Source organism: Macaca fascicularis, chromosome 10, assembly GCF_037993035.2.
Source record: "Macaca fascicularis isolate 582-1 chromosome 10, T2T-MFA8v1.1".
NCBI lineage: Eukaryota > Metazoa > Chordata > Mammalia > Primates > Cercopithecidae > Macaca > Macaca fascicularis.
Window position 1 is genome coordinate 25,127,294 of NC_088384.1, and position 16,868 is coordinate 25,144,161.

General features: G+C 49.7%; 1 protein-coding gene across 15 annotated transcripts in view; it reads left to right on the top strand.

Moving 5' to 3' along the window:
* The window catches only part of TPST2 (tyrosylprotein sulfotransferase 2), a 63,626-nt gene that overhangs the window by 31,398 nt on the left and 15,360 nt on the right, over positions 1-16,868 (top strand). For 4 of the 15 annotated variants that reach the window (XR_006690083.2, XR_012418898.1, XR_006690085.2 and 1 more), the window contains exons 2-5: positions 12,984-13,055; positions 14,377-14,546; positions 15,454-15,582; positions 15,947-16,039. Coding sequence is in view for 1 of the 15 variants with exons in the window: in XM_045363883.2 (XP_045219818.1) it covers positions 15,542-15,582; positions 15,947-16,039 (134 nt within the window). In the remaining 14 variants the exon portion in view is untranslated. The remainder of the gene's footprint in view (positions 1-12,983; positions 13,056-14,376; positions 14,547-15,453; positions 15,583-15,946; positions 16,040-16,868) is intronic. The other 11 variants (XR_012418903.1, XR_012418901.1, XR_012418904.1 and 8 more) reach the window with 4 other exon arrangements.

A 16,868-nucleotide genomic window follows, 5' to 3' on the forward strand; every position in this document is an offset into this window, starting at 1 on the left:
ACCACGGCTCCTTGGCCCCAACAGCCATAGATTTGTGTTCATAACGGAGCTAGATGCTGGCAGCGATTCTTAATTGGGGTCCCAGGCTGCATTGGAGGGCCTAGGAATTTGGATGGGGTAAAACATTACACCTTTATTGACCCTAGTTTAACATCTCCTCCAGGTGACAACATAGGTGATAAATTACAGTAGTAGTGGCAGCACTTGCATCACCAATAGAAACTACACTTTTTTTTTGAGATGGAGTTTCACTCTCATCGCTCAGGCTGGAGTACAGTGACGTGATCTCGGCTCACTGCAACCTCTGCCTCCTGGGTTCAAGTGATTCTCCTGCTTCAGCCTACCAAGTAGCTGGGATTACAGGCACCTGCCACCATGCCTGGCTAATTTTTTTTTTGTATTTTTAGTAGAGATGGAGTTTCACCATGTTGGCCAGGCTGGTCTTGAACTCCTGACCTCAGGTGATCCGCCCACCTCAGTCTCCCAAAGTGCTGGGATTACAGGCATGAGCCACTGTGCCTGGCCCATGTTTTTTTTTTTTTTTTTTTTTTTGAGACGGAGTCTCGCTCTGTGGCCCAGGCTGGAGTGCAGTGGCGCGATCTCGGCTCACTGCAAGCTCCGCCTCCCGGGTTCACGCCATTCTCCTGCCTCAGCCTCCAGAGTAGCTGGGACTACAGGCGCCCACAACCGCGCCCGGCTAATTTTTTGTATTTTTTTTTTAGTAGAGACGGGGTTTCACCGTGGTCTCGATCTCCTGACCTTGTGATCCGCCCGCCTCGGCCTCCCAAAGTGCTGGGATTACAGGCGTGAGCCACCGCGCCCGGCCTGGCCCATGTTTTTATATCACATTTTAGGTGCCATAGATGTGTCTATTTATCACTGCATGCAGCTGACAGTGATTATTCTGTCTGCTACTAGGTCTTGTTATTGATTGCTTTAATAAAAGGAGCAGATAGGTTACAGATAGTATTTCACAGCCTTTTTTGTAATCACATTCTTAGCCAAATGTTACTATACTGGTTTCCTTTTCATCCTCTATATTTTATTGTATTCCACTAAAAAGCATTATTCCGGGAAGGGCCCATAGATTTCACCAGATGGTTGAAGGGATCCATGGCACAAAATGGTGGAAGAACCCATTAGATCTGGGTTCGAGTCCTGATGCTGCCCCACACCTGCTGTGTGAGTGTGAGCAGCCCGTTCCTGGCAGTGATTCTTAATTGGGGTCCCAAGCTGCATTCGGGGGCCTAGGAATTTGGATGGGGGGAAACATTACATCTTTATTGACCCTAGTTTAACATCTCCTCCAGGTGACAACATAGGTGATAAACTACAGTAGTCGTGGAGCTGCCAGGTGCAGCAGGGTGGATCACCTGAGGCCAGGAGTTCGAGACCAGCCCATTCCCCCTCTGGATTTCTTATTCATGATCCAGCCAGAGAGGGGCTTTCTCCCCCATAGGGTTGCCGTGGGAGGCCAGCAGTGGGAGTGGATGCCGCTTTGTGGTGGTGCCTGTCTGTTGGGTGTTATTAGGTCTTCTGGACAGGACGTGGCACCGGGTGCTCCAGCATGCCCTGAACGTGCTCCCACCGCCTCTTGCACACCCCAGTCTGTCTGGGCATCCATCCCACTGGGTTGCTTGTCTGCCGGCTCAATGGCCGTGACACTCATGGGCAGGCTGTGTCTGTCCTAGTAAATAATGGTACAGAATTGTAGCTGATGCCTCGGGGCTCACACTCTTTGTCAGCCTCACGACAGCTCCAGGAGGTAGATGCCATTTTCAGATTTATTTTGGAAATATTAAACTTTGTAACAGGTGAGTGAGGCTGAGAGACAAGAGGTCACTGGCTCAAGGCCGCTGGTGAGTGACCACAGCAAGATTGCACCCTGCGTCTGTCCAACTTTAGGTCTACACTCCTGACCCCTGCAATCCACGGCGATTGTATTCCTGAGCCTGGCCCAGGTGGGAAGCCAGTAAACAGTTAGGCTGGTGCAAAAGTAATTACGGTCTTTGATACTACTTTCAGTGGCAAAAACTGCATTACTTTTGCACCAGCCTACTAGAACACTGAGCTTAGTACCCTAGGGGCAAGGGGCGGCAGCACGTGTTAAAATGCAGATGCCCTCAGCTCCACCTTGTCTCTTCCAAATCAGAATATTTGAGGGCAGGCCCCAGGGAATCTGCCTTTTAACAGTTTTGGGCTATTCAGAAGCACACCAAAGTTTAACCACTACCCTAAAGGGAAGGAATAACAGGTAGTAACAAAGCTCTGTTCTGAGTGCTCTATGTGAGTTTATTTATTTGTTTTGAGAGAGTCTTGCTGTGTCACCTAGGCTGGAGTGCAGTGGCGCCACCATCTTGGCTCACTGCAACCTCCTCCTCCTGGGTTCAAGCAATTCTTATGCTTCAGTCTCCCAAGTAGCTGGGATTACAGGCATTCACCACCACGCCTGACTAATTTCTATATTTTTAGCAGAGACGGGGTTTCACCATGTTGGCCAGGCTGGTCTCGAACTCCTGACCCCAGGTGATCCGCCCGCCTCAGCCTCCCAAAGCGCTGGGATTACAGGCATGAGCCACTGCAAGTTTATTTCATCTGCACAAGTGCTAATGGCCTCCCCATTTCATAGATGAGGAAAGTGAGGCACAAAGTAGTTAGATAACACCTCCCCACTGACCCCCAGCCCAGGGCTGCATTGCTAGGAATCAGCCAGGTGTGGAGGATTCCTGCCCCTGTGTTCAGTCCCCCACCTCTGACAGCTTCTGGGCAGAGGAGTGGAGACGGGATCCCATGGCAGCTGGGGGTGAGGGCTCAGGAAGCACCGGTCCCTGCAAGATCACGCTGGCCCTTTTCTGTTTGCCTTCTTTACCAGGCAGGGGCCCTCTGTGTTTCTGGGCAGGAAGTCCAGAGCAGGGGCTGTGCCAGGTGCCGAGGGCAAGACTGGGAGATGGTCCAGGAGTCTGAGCCAGGCACTACTCTGAGCAGCTGTCTGACCTGGGGCACATAGCTTCCCCATCTGTGTATGGGGTGGGGTGGAGATTTGGAAGAGGTAGTTAAGAGCTTGGGTTCTGGCATCAGAGGGACCTGAGTTCCAGATCAGACTCAGCCAATTCAATAAGCACTTCACCTCTCTCAGCCTCAGTTTCTCCTTCTGTAAAACGTGGCTAATCGTCATAGTGCCTACCCTCCAAGGCTGTCATTAGGGTCAAAATATATAGTTGGCTCTCTGTCTTCATGGGTCCTGCATGCGAGGATTCAGCCAACAGTGATCGAAAATATTCGGGAAAAAATGGGTGGTTGCATCTGTACTGAACATGAACAGGACTTTTTTTGTCCTGTGATTGTTCTCTAAACAATACGGTGTAACAACTACCTACATAGCATTTACATCGTATTAGGTAGTATAATTGATCTAGCACTGATTTAAAGTATATGGGAGGATACGTGTAGGTTATATGCAAATATTACATCATTTTATATAAGCGACTTGAACATCCTGTATCTTGGTATTCGAGATGGATTCTGTAATCAATCCCCTATGATACCAAGGGGCGACTGTACATAAAACTTACAGCCAGGTACAGTGGCTCATGCCTATAATCCAAGCACTTTGGGAGACTGAGGTGGGAGGATTAAACTCAGACCAGCCTGGGCAACATAGTGGGACCCCCTCTCCACAAAAATAAAAAATTAACTGGGCGTGGTGGCACTTGCCTGTAGTCCCTGCTACTTGGCAGGCTGGGGCAGGCAGATCATTTGAGACCAGGAGTTTCAAGGCTGCAGTGAACAATGATCATGCCGCTACACTCCAGCCTTGGAGACAGAAGGAGATCCTGTCTCTTTAAAAAAAAAAAAAAAGACTGCCAGGCATACACAAGCCTCTCTGCTAGTCCTTACGTGGCAACAGACAGGATGCTGGATGATTCCCCATGCATGAGTGTGCACTTCTTTTTCTTTTCAATCAACTGTTTGTTTTCCTGAATTGTACATTTTTCTCTTACCAAAGGCTGGCCACCTGGGTCCTCCCACAGTCCCTACTGAGATAAGTCCCAGAACCAAACTGGCTTCCACCTCGGCTCACTGTATTTGTGCTCTGTGAGTTTGCCCAGGTTGCACTGAGGGCAGGTGCTGCTGAGCGTGTCTTTTTTTTTTTTTTTAAGTTAGACGGAGTTTCGCTCTTGTCACCCAGGCTGGAGTGCAATGGCATAATCTCAGCTCACTGCGACCTCTGCCTCCCGGGTTCAAGCACTTCTCCTGCCTCAGCCTCTCGAGGAGCTGGGACTACAGGCACCTGCCACCACACCCGGCTAATTTTTGTATTTTTAGTAGAGATGGAGTATCACCATGTTGGCCAGGCTGGTCTCGAACTCCTGACCTTAGGTAATCCGCCTGTCTTGGCCTCCCAAAGTGCTGGGATTACAGGCATGAGCCACTGCGCTTGACTGATAGTGTCTTTTCGTGATATAGATAAGGGGGCTGGCAAACTATGCCCACGGGACAAATCTAGCTCACCGCCTGTTTTTGTAACTAGTCTTATCGGAACATAGCCACATGTCTTCATGTATGTGTCATCTTGGTTGTTTACATTATAGTTGCAAAGTCGCATTGGAGCTCTTGTGGTCCACGGAGCCAAAAACATGGGTTTTATGACTTCACAGAAGCTTGCCCACCCCCAAGAGAGATGATAAAGCAGGGTCGTCGAACGTTGGGGAAACAGTTTGGGTTCTGGCATCAGATAGCCTGACTTCCAGTTCAGGCTCAATCAGTTACCACCTGTGTGACCTCCAACAAAGCATTTCACCTCTCTAAGCCTCAGTTTCCCCTTCTGTAAAACGTGACTAATAATACTGCCCACCCTCCATGGTTGTCATTGAGCGTCAAAATGTACAGGGCCAACTGTGCATTTTTGACTCTAATGACAAAGAACAGGGGAAAAAAAGTCAGTCCTGACCCCACCTGACTGGACCACACATTCCTTAGTTTGTGTATGTCCCTGCCAGTCTTTATCCATGTGCTGTAATGATTGATCATAACATAAAAAGGCGGCCAGGCGGCCGGGCGCGGTGGCTCAAACCTGTAATCCCAGCACTTTGGGAAGCCGAGGCGGGTGGATCACGAGGTCAGGAGATCGAGACCATCCTGGCTAACACAGTGAAACCCCGTCTCTACTAAAAATACAAAAAATTAGCCGGGTGTGGTGGCGGGTGCCTGTAGTCCCAGCTACTCGGGAGGCTGAGGCAGGAGAATGGCCTGAACCCGGGAGGTGGAGCTTGCAGTGAGCTGAGATCGCTCCACTGCACTCCAGCCTGGGCGACAGAGCGAGATTCCATCTCAAAAAAAAAGAAAAAAAAAAAGGCGGCCAGGCGTAGTGGCCCATGCCTGTGATCCCAGCACTTTGAGAGGCCCAGGCAGGAGGATTACTTGAGTCCAGGAGTTTGAGACCAGCTTGGACAATGTATTAAGACCCCGTTTCTACAAAAAAAAAAAAAAAAAAAAATTAGCCGGGCGTGGTGGCGCACTAGCTACTTGGGAGGCTGAGATGGGAGAATTCTCTTGAGTCCAGGTGCTTGAGGCTGCAGTGAGCCATGATTGCACCACTGTATTCTAGCTTGGGGGACTGAGCAAGACCCTGTCTCAAAAAAAAAAAAAAAAAAAAAAAAGAGAAAAGAAAAGGAAAAAATTAAATGGTAATAGTTTTCTCATGCTGGCTCTGCCTGGCTTGATGGAAGTTACGTAGTTCCCATGGCACTCTTCCAGGTGTTATTCCCATTTCTCAGATGAGAACACTGAGGCTGGCTCAAAGAGCTGCCCCAGATTGACCCAGGACACCCAGCCTCTGAGTGAGGGAGCCAGGATGTGACCCCCAGCCTCATCAGTCCCCACCCCCAGCTAGTCCCTAACAGAGTACTGAACTGGGCCTCTGAGGGGGAGGCTGGGACAGTGTGTGGGACCCTGCTTTGATGGTTTTAGGTGAAAAAATGCAAAACAAGACAGGGAGGAGAGCACAGGCTCTGGAAAGAGAGAGACTTGGGTTTTCCTTCTAGCTCCCCTGCCTACCAACTTGCATGGCCTTGGGCAGGTCTCTTTACATCTCTGAGCCCCTGGAAATGGATGGTTTAATAAGGGAGGGTCAAATAGGGTCAATGGTTAAGACAAAATGCAATGATATATGTAAAACTCTTAGCTCAGTGCCTGGTATATAATAAGTGCTCTAAGTCTGAACTAATGTTTTTATTTGTTTGTTGTTTTTTTGTTTTTTGTTTTTGTTTTTGTTTTTGTTTAAGGCAGAATCTCTCTCTGTCACCCAGATTGGAGTACAGCAGTGTGATCTTGGCTCACTGCAACCTCTGCCCCCCAGGCTCAAGCCATCCTCCCACCTCAGCCTCCCAAGTAGCTGGGACTATAGGTGTATATCATCACACCCAGCTAATTTGTGTAGAGAGTTTCGTCTTATTGTCCAGGATGGTCGCAAACTCCTTTCCTCTAGCAATCCATCCCCCTCAGCCTCCCAAAGTGCCGGGATTATAGGCATGAGCCACTGTGCCTGGCGTGAGCCCCTGTGCCCGGCCTGAGCTAGTATTTTTAAGGCTGCATGCCAGCCTCCCTGCCCTTCTTCCCTCTTGAACCACTCTGCATGCTTTTTATGCTCAAGCAGTGTCCAGAGCTTCAGAATTATTTTTCCCCTACTCTCACCCCATTGAAATCTGGAGGGCTTTCTTGGCTGGCTTCCCCCTGTAATAGCTCAGAGGTCCCTGATTCCCAGGGACCCTGCCCAAGAGACCTGCATCTCCCAGCTCTGCAGAAGGTTGGAGCATGGTGGGTGGGAGGTGGTGTGGTCAGCGTGGTCCGGTAGGGTTGGGAATAGCCATGGCAATGGAATGTTGGAAGCTGGTTCCCATGGGGAGGAATCGCAGGGCTGATGGCTGAGCCTGAGCACATGGGCACTGGGCCCTGCTCCAGGGCCACTCTGTAAGTGCAGTGACCTCCCGAGCCGGCTTTGTGCGCTGCCAGCTCCTTGCTGTTGTCCTCTCCCTGCCCCCCTGCTGCTTTTCTCTTGGGAACCTCCTGATCTGCTGAGCTTGGAGAAATGATGATTTAGAAAGTTCGTATAGATTTGAGCCAAAACTTGGTGTGGTCTCAGTGCAAATGTCACCCCCTTCTTTCCTTCTTTAACCCCTGTGGAATGCCTCCACCTCTCATCATGGGCATTTGCTTCTGAGCCTTTATCACTGGTGTCATTGTCTCACACACTGGTTTCTTGGCTCCCCACTGGAATGTCAGCTCTATGAAGGCAGGGACCTTTGTCTGCTGCCTTTGATGTATCCCAGTATGTTGAGCAGGGCCCTGCACATGGTACTTGCTCAGTAAACATTGGTGGAATGAATGAATCTGAGTCTAAGGGGATCTCTTAGATTGATCAGCCCCCTCCCTTCCAGGGGCTTTTCAGGGTCAATGGAAAGAGGGAGCAAAGTCCCCTCCCATTCCTGCTGCCTGTTTTTTTTGTTGTTGTTGTTTTTTGAGATGGAGTCTTGCTCTGTCACCCAGGCTGGAGTGCAGTGGTGCGATCATGGCTCACTGCAACCTCTGCCTCCCAGGTTCAAGTGATTCTCCTGCCTCAGCCTCCCGAGTAGCTGGGAGCTCCCAGGTGCGTTCCACCACACCCGGCTAATTATTATAATTATTATTATTATTATTGTATTTTTAGTAGAGAGGAGATTTCACCGTGTTAGCCAGGATGGTCTTGATCTCCTGACTTCGTGATCCGCCCGCCTCGGCCTCCCAAAGTGCTGGGATTACAGGTGTGAGTCACCACACCTGGTGAAATGAAACCCTGCTGTTTCCAACAACCGGCTGATTCTGGCTTAATCTGAATCTTTTTTTTTTTTTTTTTTTTTTTGAGATGGAGTTTTGCTCTGTTGCCCAGGCTGGAGTACAGTGGCGCAATCTCGGCTCACTGCAACCTCTGCCTCCCGGGTTCAAGCGATTCCCCTGCCTCAGCCTCCTGAGTAGCTGGGATTACAGCCGCACGCCACCATGCCCAGCTAATTTTTTGTATTTTAGTACAGATGAGATTTCACTGTGTTGGCCAGGATGGTCTCGATCTCCTGACCTCGTGATCCGCCCGCCTCGGCCTCACAAAGTGCCGGGATTACAGACATGAGCCACTGTGCCTGGCTGCTGCCCCTGTTTTATGAGCCGCATGACACCATGCTAGGGATGACACCTTGAAGACAGAACCACATTCAGAAACTGGCCTTTCCTCTTACTAGTTGTGTGGCTTCTGCTAATCACTCCATCTCTTGGAGCTTCAATTTCTTCACTTCTCAGATGGGGGATAAAAATCCCCACCGTACAAGGATTTGCTGAAAACAAGAGCCAGCAGGCAGGTAGCACTTGCTCTGGGCCAGGTGCTGTTCCAACATGCCCTCATTTATTTGTACTTCCCAGCACTCCTACAAGACTAGTTTCTCATTTGCACGGGGCAGATTTCCAAGTGCCCTTCTAGGAGGCGTTACAGGTTGCCTATCCCTTTATCTGAAATGCTTGGGACCAGAAAGGTTTTGGATTTCAGATTTTTTTTTTTTCTTTTGAGGCAGGGTCTCCCTCTGACACCCAGGCTGGAGTGCAGTGGCACGATCATGGCTCGCTTTAACCTTGACCTCCTGGGTTCAAGTAATCCTCCTGCCTCAGCATCCCAATTAGCTGGGACTACAGGCAAGCACCACCACACCTGGCTAATTAAAAAAAAGTTTTTTTAGTAGTGATGGGGTCTCAGTTTGTTGCCCAGACTGGTCTCAAACTCCTGGGCTCAAGCGATCCTCCTGCCTCAGCCCTCAAAGTGCTGGGATTACAGGCATGAGCTACCACGCCTAGCTTGAATTTTTTCCGAGTTTGGAATATTTGCATTATTTTGATCAGTTCAGCATCCCTACTCCAAAATACTCTACTGAGCATTTTCTTTCCTTTCTTTCCTTCCTTCCTTTCTCTCTTTCTCTCTCTCTTTCTTTCTCTCTTTATCTCTCTTTCTCCCTCTCTCTTTCTCCTTCCTTTTCTTTCTTTTCTTTCCTTTTCCTTTTCTTTCATTTTCCTTTCTTTTCTTTTCCTTTCCCCTTTCCTCTTTCCTTTTCTTTCCCCTTTCCCCTTTCCTTTCCCTTCCCCTCTTCGCTTCCCCTCCCCTCCCCCTCCCCCCCTTCCCTTTCCTTTCAAGATGGGGTCTCGTTGTATTAATAGCCCAGGCTGGTCTTGAACTCCTGAGCTTAAGTGATTCTCCCACCTCGGCTTCCGAAAGTGCTGGGATTACAGGTGTGAACCACCATGCCCACACCTGATGAGCGTTTTCTGTGAGCATCATGTCGGCACTCCACAAGTTTTGGATTTTGGAGCATTTCATATTTTGAAATTCTGCATTAGGGCTACTTGACCTGTATTATCATCCCCATTTTACAGATGAGAAAACCAAGTGTCAGAGAGGCTAAGTGACTTGCCAAGGTCCTTCAGCCAGTAGCCGATGCAGCAGGATTTTGAACCCAAGCAGTCTGGGCCCATAACATGTATGGTGTACAATTCAAAAAATACTAGTCACTTTATTATTTTATCATTTGGAAAGACAATAAGATGACACCATCAAGTTATGTTTTTAGGAGAAAAATATCACCTACCACCCGAATACCACCCCTGGTAGCAATGTTTTTTGTTTGTTTGTCTGTTTTAAGGCAGTCTCACTCTGTCATCTAAGCTGGAGTGCAATGGCTTGATCCTAGCTCACTGCAGCCTCAACCTCCTGGGCTCAAGCAATCCCCCCACCTTGGCCTCCAGAGTAGCTGGGACTACAGGCGTGCACCACCCCATGCCTGGTTACCTGGTAGCAGTTGAGTCTTATTTCCTTCTTGGCTTTTTTCTTAAGTGTGGTTTCTATTTGTTGGCGATTTTGCTTTGTGGTAGAGTCGTGTTCACCCTGCACCCACATGGGACTTTCTTAGCTTAAAATGGAGAACATGGCACCACCTGTCTGATGGGGCTCATGTGAGGATGAAACCAGGTAGGGCATGGAAAACCCTTGCTTTGGTGTTAAATACACAGGGGTGCTGTGTATTTAATATATTCCTCCTGCAAAAAAAGGAGGGGCTGGGTGCAGCGGCCCACACGTGAAGTCCCAGCACTGTGAGAGGCACAGGCAAGAGGATCGCTTGAGCTCAGGAGTTTGAGACCAGCCTGGACAACATAGCGGGACCCCATCTCTACACAAAAATACAAATATTAGCCAGGCACGGTGGCATGCACCTGTAGTCCTGGATATTTGGGAGGCTGATATGGGAGGATCGCCTGAGCCCAAGGAAGTCAAGGCTGCAGTGAGCCAAGATCATGCCACTGCACTCCAGTCTGGGCTGGACAGAATGAGACCCCCTCTCAACAGCAACCACAAAAGCAACAACAAAAAAAAGGAGAGCTCTTTGACTCCCACCCCTCCCTCTCATTTGCCCTCTAATTAGCACTGCCCAGCAGAACACTCTGCCGTGATGAGAATGTTCTGTGCAGAGGTCAGCAAATTTCTATAAATGTCCAGATAGTAAATGTTTCCAATTTTGTGGTGTTTATGTGGTTTCTGTTGCTGTTGCTCCTCCTCCTCTCTCTCCTCTTCCTCCTCCTTTCACCTTCTTCCCTTGATAAAACTTACAAACCATTCTTAGTTCAAGGGTGCTTTGAAAACAGGCCCTGGGTTGGATTGGGCCATCATTTGCCCGCCCCCTCCTAAATGTGCACTGTCTGGTACAGTAGCCACTGGTCACGTGTGGCTTCTGGGCACTTGTAGTGTGGCTAGTGCAGATGGGAAGCTGGATTATTAATTGTATTTAATGTTACCTAAGGTGAGTTTAAATAGTTATGTGTGGCTGGGAGCTGCATGTTGGATACACAGCTCCAAGTGACTGACAGCCCTGTCCCGTTGCTCTGAAAGGGCCTGTGTTCCCTGGAGGGGGATGGCTGGGCTCACGGGCGGTGGGAGCTGCCTGGCTGGCAGGCCTCTTGGGCTCGCTGGCATTTCAAGAGCTGTCTGAGGGCAGCTGGGCGAGCCATCCTGCCTCTGGAAGAGCTTCCAGCGCCTGCTTCCTAATTGGTTTTATTTATGCCAAGAGAGCAGGCCTCACATCATTGGCCGCCCATGTTCCAGGATTGCCGGGGCTTGAGTGTCTGTAGTTTGGGGGTGGCCTGCTGGGGGGGGTCTGGTTGCTGTGGTTACACCTTGGTTCCCTTTTCCATCTGGGTTTAGATGTCCTCATTGGCCTGATATTTCAGGAATAGGAAAATGGTATGGAGAAAAGGAGTGAGTGAATAGGAAGGAATGGAGGACCAAGAAACGCAGTCAACAGCCTGCAGCCTGTTTATTGCCATCATGGCATAAATAATAAAAGCTGAGTTTGTTTGCTTGTTTGTTTTCTTTTTTTTTTTTTTTTTTGAGACATGGTCTTGCTCTGTTGCCCAGACTGTAGTGCAGTGGCACAATCACAGCTCGCTGCAACCTTGACCTCCTGGGCTTAAGCAATCCTCCCATCTCAGCCTCCCAAGTAGCTGGGGCTATAGGCGTGTACCATCACCTGGATAATTTTTTATTTTTTGTAGAGACTGGGTCTCCCCCTGTTGCCGAGGCTGGGTCTCGAACTCCTGGGCTCAAGCGATCCTTCTGCCTCTGCCTTCCAAAGTGCTGGGATCACAGGCATGAGCCACCACGCAAAGCCTGGCTGAGATTTAAAAAGCTGAGATTTCAAAGTGTTGTTACCCTGGTTAAAACCTCCTGTTTACAGAATAGGAGAAGTCCCAGAGGAGGGATGTATATAGTCAAGGAGTTGGCCAACTCCAGAGCTGCATTCCAAATCACCCCTACCTCCTGAAACAGGACTGACAGGCGGGAGGTTTAGCTTCAGACTCAGTATGTGAGTCTGTAAAGTGATTTCTCCTTGTGGGCCTCAGTTGTCCCATCTGTAAAATGGGGAAAGGTATGAATTGGACTAAAAATATTCTCTACCCTAAGTGGTAAGATATATATACACACACACACATATACACACATATGTGTGTGTGTGTGTATAAATATATACACACATACATATATGTGTGTGTGTGTATATATGTGTGTGTGTGTATACACACCCACACACACACACACACACACACACATATATATATATATATATATACACCCTACCCTAAAGCTACAATGATTCTACTTTGGCCTGATTCTGGCTACATGCCAGGACTCATCATGGACACAGCCTCGTTCCTGTAACATGGGAGATTAAGTGTTAGGAAGGTCTGGATGGTGAAACTCTTTTCACCCATTCCTTGGGTAAGTTGCTCTTCCTCTTGGTGTCGTGCTTTCTCATCTGTAAAATTGGGATCATCACACTTTCCTTTTATTGGGGTTTGAATGACACAGGTATTTGCGTGGTAGGCATTTGGTCAGTGTTAGGTGGTGATAGTAGGATGTTGTGTTCAATTCCAGGAGGCAGCATATTCATTGTAGGCTGGGCACATGGCACCATTTGGAATTGTGCAGTCCACAACCTGATCAGCCATACCCAGCCATCTCAGGTGGCAATAGTGGTGTGTCGTGGTGGTGGTGGTTGCTTATTGTTAATATTTACTTTTCCTGGAGTCCAAGGTCCCTAGGCCAAGAGGAGGGGAGAGGCCTGGTTGGCATAAGCCAGGGGCTCCCTAAGGCAGCAATGCCTTAGCTCAGACTTCACCTCACATCTCTCTGCCTGAGAAGTGAGCCAGTTCATTCCCTGTAGGAGCAGGTAAGTTGAGACTCCAGCTGTTGTATCTTGAGCTGAAGCGGCCTCCCCTGCATTCCAGAGTCCTTCTCCCAAATGTCACTGTCTGGTGTTCTTGAGATCCTAAACCCTCACTCTGCCTCTTTGAAGGGGCCAGGGACTTGGCCCCTCTCCACGGTGCCCATCCCTGATGCAATATCTCCTTTGCCTCTCCAGGGCTCTGCCAGCAGACAGCCTTGGCACACAGGCACAAGAGCTGGAGCCCAGAGATGAGAGTGCCCACAGGAGGTAAGTACACCCAGAAGGAATTTCCGCTGGAGTCCTGGCCCCTCCTGAGATCACCCTCCAAAAGTCCCCTCCGTGCCCCCAGCCTCCATGATTGGGCACCTGGGCAAGCTTCCCCGGCTGGTTTTCACCTTTCTATTCAGCCAGCAGGTTGGAAATCTGGTACTAGAAAAAGCTGCATCCCAGCAAGCACCATAGAGAGACGAGCATCTTTGTCTCTTAGGAAGACGATTCTCCAGGGGATAGGAGAGAGAAGGCTGAGTCTCGAAGTGGGCGTGGGACTTGCCCAGTGTCACGGAGCAGATGCAAGGCATAGCCAGAACCCAGACCCTCTTGTGTCCCGTTCTGCTGACATTAGTGTTTTGGGTATGCTTTCTCAGCACCCCACAGGAGTTCCCTGGCCTTCCGAATAGCTTCCTTGAGAAAAGGGTATTATTATTCCTTTTTTGGAGAAGAAAATAGAAGCTCAGAGAAGTGATATCTTTTGTCCAGATCACCAGCTGGCAAGTGGCAGAAGCGAGATTTGAACCTGGGAGTGTAGTACTCCAAGTTGGAAGCCCTCACCCATCATCCTCAAGAGGATGCCAGGACGCCTCCCTTGCCAGGGTCCAGCAGGGTGATGAGGGGGTCGGGCAGGCCTAGTTCCTTGGGCTGGGCCCTCTAGCTCCTCCCAGAGTGGGATCCCTAGCTCTGGGTAACCAGGAAGCTATACTTTCTGCTTTGTGGGTTCCAGGCTGCTTTCTGTGTCCCAAGTCACCCTGCTTTTTCTTTTTAAGCCGTCCTGCAGGTCGTCGCTGTCTTCTGCTCACTTCTGCCTTGCCTGCTTTGAGCTCTTTTCTTCAGCCTTGGCCTGGTCTGATCAAGGACTGCCACTCTGGCCGTGCAACCTTGGACAAGCTGCTTCATCTCTTTGAGCTTAGATATTGCAGGGAAAATGCTTTAGCAGTTTATGCTCCATAAATGCAAACACCTTTGCTGAACATAAAATGCTGAAGCTGGCTGGGTGCATTGGCTCACACCTGTAATCCCAGCACTTTGGGAGGCCGAGGCGGGCAGATCACCTGAGGTCAGGAGTTCGAGACCAACCTGGCTAACATGGTGAAACCCCAGCTCTACTAAAAATACAAAAAAAAATTAGCCAAGGTGGGGACGCTGTCACTGAAATCCTAATAACTGACAGAATTCTAGTCACAGGTCTCGGGAGAATTTCACTGAGCTTCTGATGAAGAGAAGGGGTCATTGCAGGAATTTCTGAATGGCTTCATGTCCTGTTCAGCCTGCCTCCCCCCAGGAAGTAGCCCTGAAATAGCTTTCCCCATTGCAGACCCTGAATCGAGGGTACACATGAAGCCCCAACCTCTTCAGCAGAACTTCATCAGCACGTTTTTCTGAAGAGAGGGAAATTAACCAAGGCACAGAGAGGCCGGTGACCCCAGCCTGAGATCCATCTCTGCTTTGTCAGCTGCTTCTCACATTTCCACAGCAGCCTCTGAGGTCAGTGGATCCACTCTGATTTTGCAGCTGAAGAGACTGTGGCTAAGATGAGGAAGTGACTCTCCCAAGCCACACGGCCAGGAAGCCCTAGTCTCTTAGCAGTTTCCACCCCAGGCCTGAGACTGTGTTCCCTCCCCTTTGATGGTTATTTTCTACCTGCTATAGCCTGAGAGGGCCCAGGCAGCCCAAGCCCTTGCAGGTGGATAGGCCCAGCCGCAGACTGGGTCCTTGGGTGGTTTTGGGTGGAACCTCACATCCAAAGAGGCGTGCTGTCTTCCCACGGGCTTCCACCAGACCCTCCATTCACTAAGTCACTCTCAGTTCCCCAATCATGCTGCGTCCTTTCCTGCCTGTGGCTCTGCACTGGCTATTCCCTTTGCTGGGAACGTCCTTCTTTCCCTTCTCCACCTGCCTGTTTCCTACCCACCGCTCAAAATTCTGCATGAAGGCTACCTCCTGCAGGAGGCCTTCCCTCACCTAGGCAGGTAGAACCCATCAGTCTCTCAGGCACACGTCCATAGTAAGAGTAGGCTTGGGAGGCTGAGGTTCCCAGCACATAGCGGGTGCCCATTACATGTTGGAATAAGTAAATAACCAATGATTATGGTAGAACTCACTAATCTTCTTGGGCCAGATGGGGTAGCTCATGCCTGTAATCCCATCATTTTGGGAGGCTGAGGTGGGAGGATCACTTGAGGCCAGTAGTTTGAGACCAGCCTGGGTCACAGAGTGAGACTCTTTCTCTACAGAAAAAAAAAAAAAAAAAGAAAGAAAAGAAAAGAAATTGCTATTATTCTTTCCATTGCTCCCTATGTGCTGGGCACCTCCTTAAATATTTTCCATATTGAGGGTTGCTTACTACTCATAACAGCCCTTTGAGGTTGACACTCTTAGGCCCATTTTCTAGATGAGGCTCAGAGGAGTCCCTTGCCCAGGCTCATTCAGCCAGGAAGTGGCAGAGCTGGGATTTGAACCCGGCTTACCTGACTCCTTGAATGACCAGAGACTTCAGCCCTCACTTTGCTTCTGGAAAGAGGTAAGAGGGGCAGTCAGGGAAACTAAGCCTCGGAAACACAGCAAGGGTGAGGCAGAGAACGGCTGGGGCAATCTGAGATGGGCTGAGTGTCCCTCCAGGGCCAGGGTCTGCACCGTCTGCATTGGGCTCAGGTTGCAAAATCAGGGGATTTGGGGGGTGATCTGGGAAGGAAGGCAGATCTGTCACTGAGGGATGTGACAGAGGGTGTGGCCTCGCTTTTTAAAATGAGCCCTTACCTGAAAAATTGCCACTGAAGTCTGATCTTCTTTATCAGCAACTCCTGGGAGGAGCGAGGAGCCCAGGCTCAGGAGCAGCATTCTGTCCTAAGTTGTCCTCTCCCTTCCTTCCCCAATCATCCTTAAAGGTCCAGCACCCCTGAGCCTACCCAGGACACGGGCAGGAGCCTCCTGCATGGCCTCCTGATCTCCATCCTCACCCCTCAGGGGCTGTCTATAGAGTGAGTCCAGCTCCTTCCCTTGTTCCTGAGGACCTGCCTGGCCTTGCCCCATCTTTCCCTCTCCCCCTCTAGCCCCAGCAGCCTCTTCTCAGTTTTTTTTTTTCCTTTTTTTTTTTAAATTTTTTTGAGACAGGGTCTTGCTCTGTTGCCTAGGTTGGAGTGCAGTGGCCCAGTCATAGCTCACTGCAGCCTTGACTTCCCAGGCTCAAGTGATCCTCCCATCTCAGCCTCTCAAGTAGCCAGGACTGCAGGCAGGCACTACCATGCCCACAGAGACAAGGTCTCACTAAGTTGCCCAGGCTGGTCTCAAGCTCCTGGCCTGAAGTGATCTTCCCACTTTGGCCTTCCAAAATGCTGAGATTACAGGTGTGAGCCGCCACTCTCAGCCTCAAGTTCTTGAAGACCTCACACTCTTTCTCATCTGAGGGCCTTTGCACTCTCTGTTCTCTCTGCTTGTAACACCCTCCCCACATGCAAAGACATGGCCGGCTCCTTCTCATCCTGGTCTTGGCTTGGATACCACCTCCTTCAGGAAGCCTCCCCTGACTACCTTCCTCCTTCCCCTCCTTGGTTCCTCTCACAGTGTCCTGTTCATTTCTTTGAAACAGTTATCACAGTTTGTCCATACCTTGTGTATTATCTGCTTCTCCTGCTGGGACCTAAGCTCCTTGAGGTCAGAGTCCTGGCTGTCTTGTCCATTGTCCTGTTTCCAGCACCAAACACAGTGCCTGGCACTTTAGTGAATGAAGAATAAATGATGGAATGATGATCCTGGAAGAAGTGTAGACCAGGATATGCTCAGCCTTCTCGTGAAAAAATGTTTTCCTTG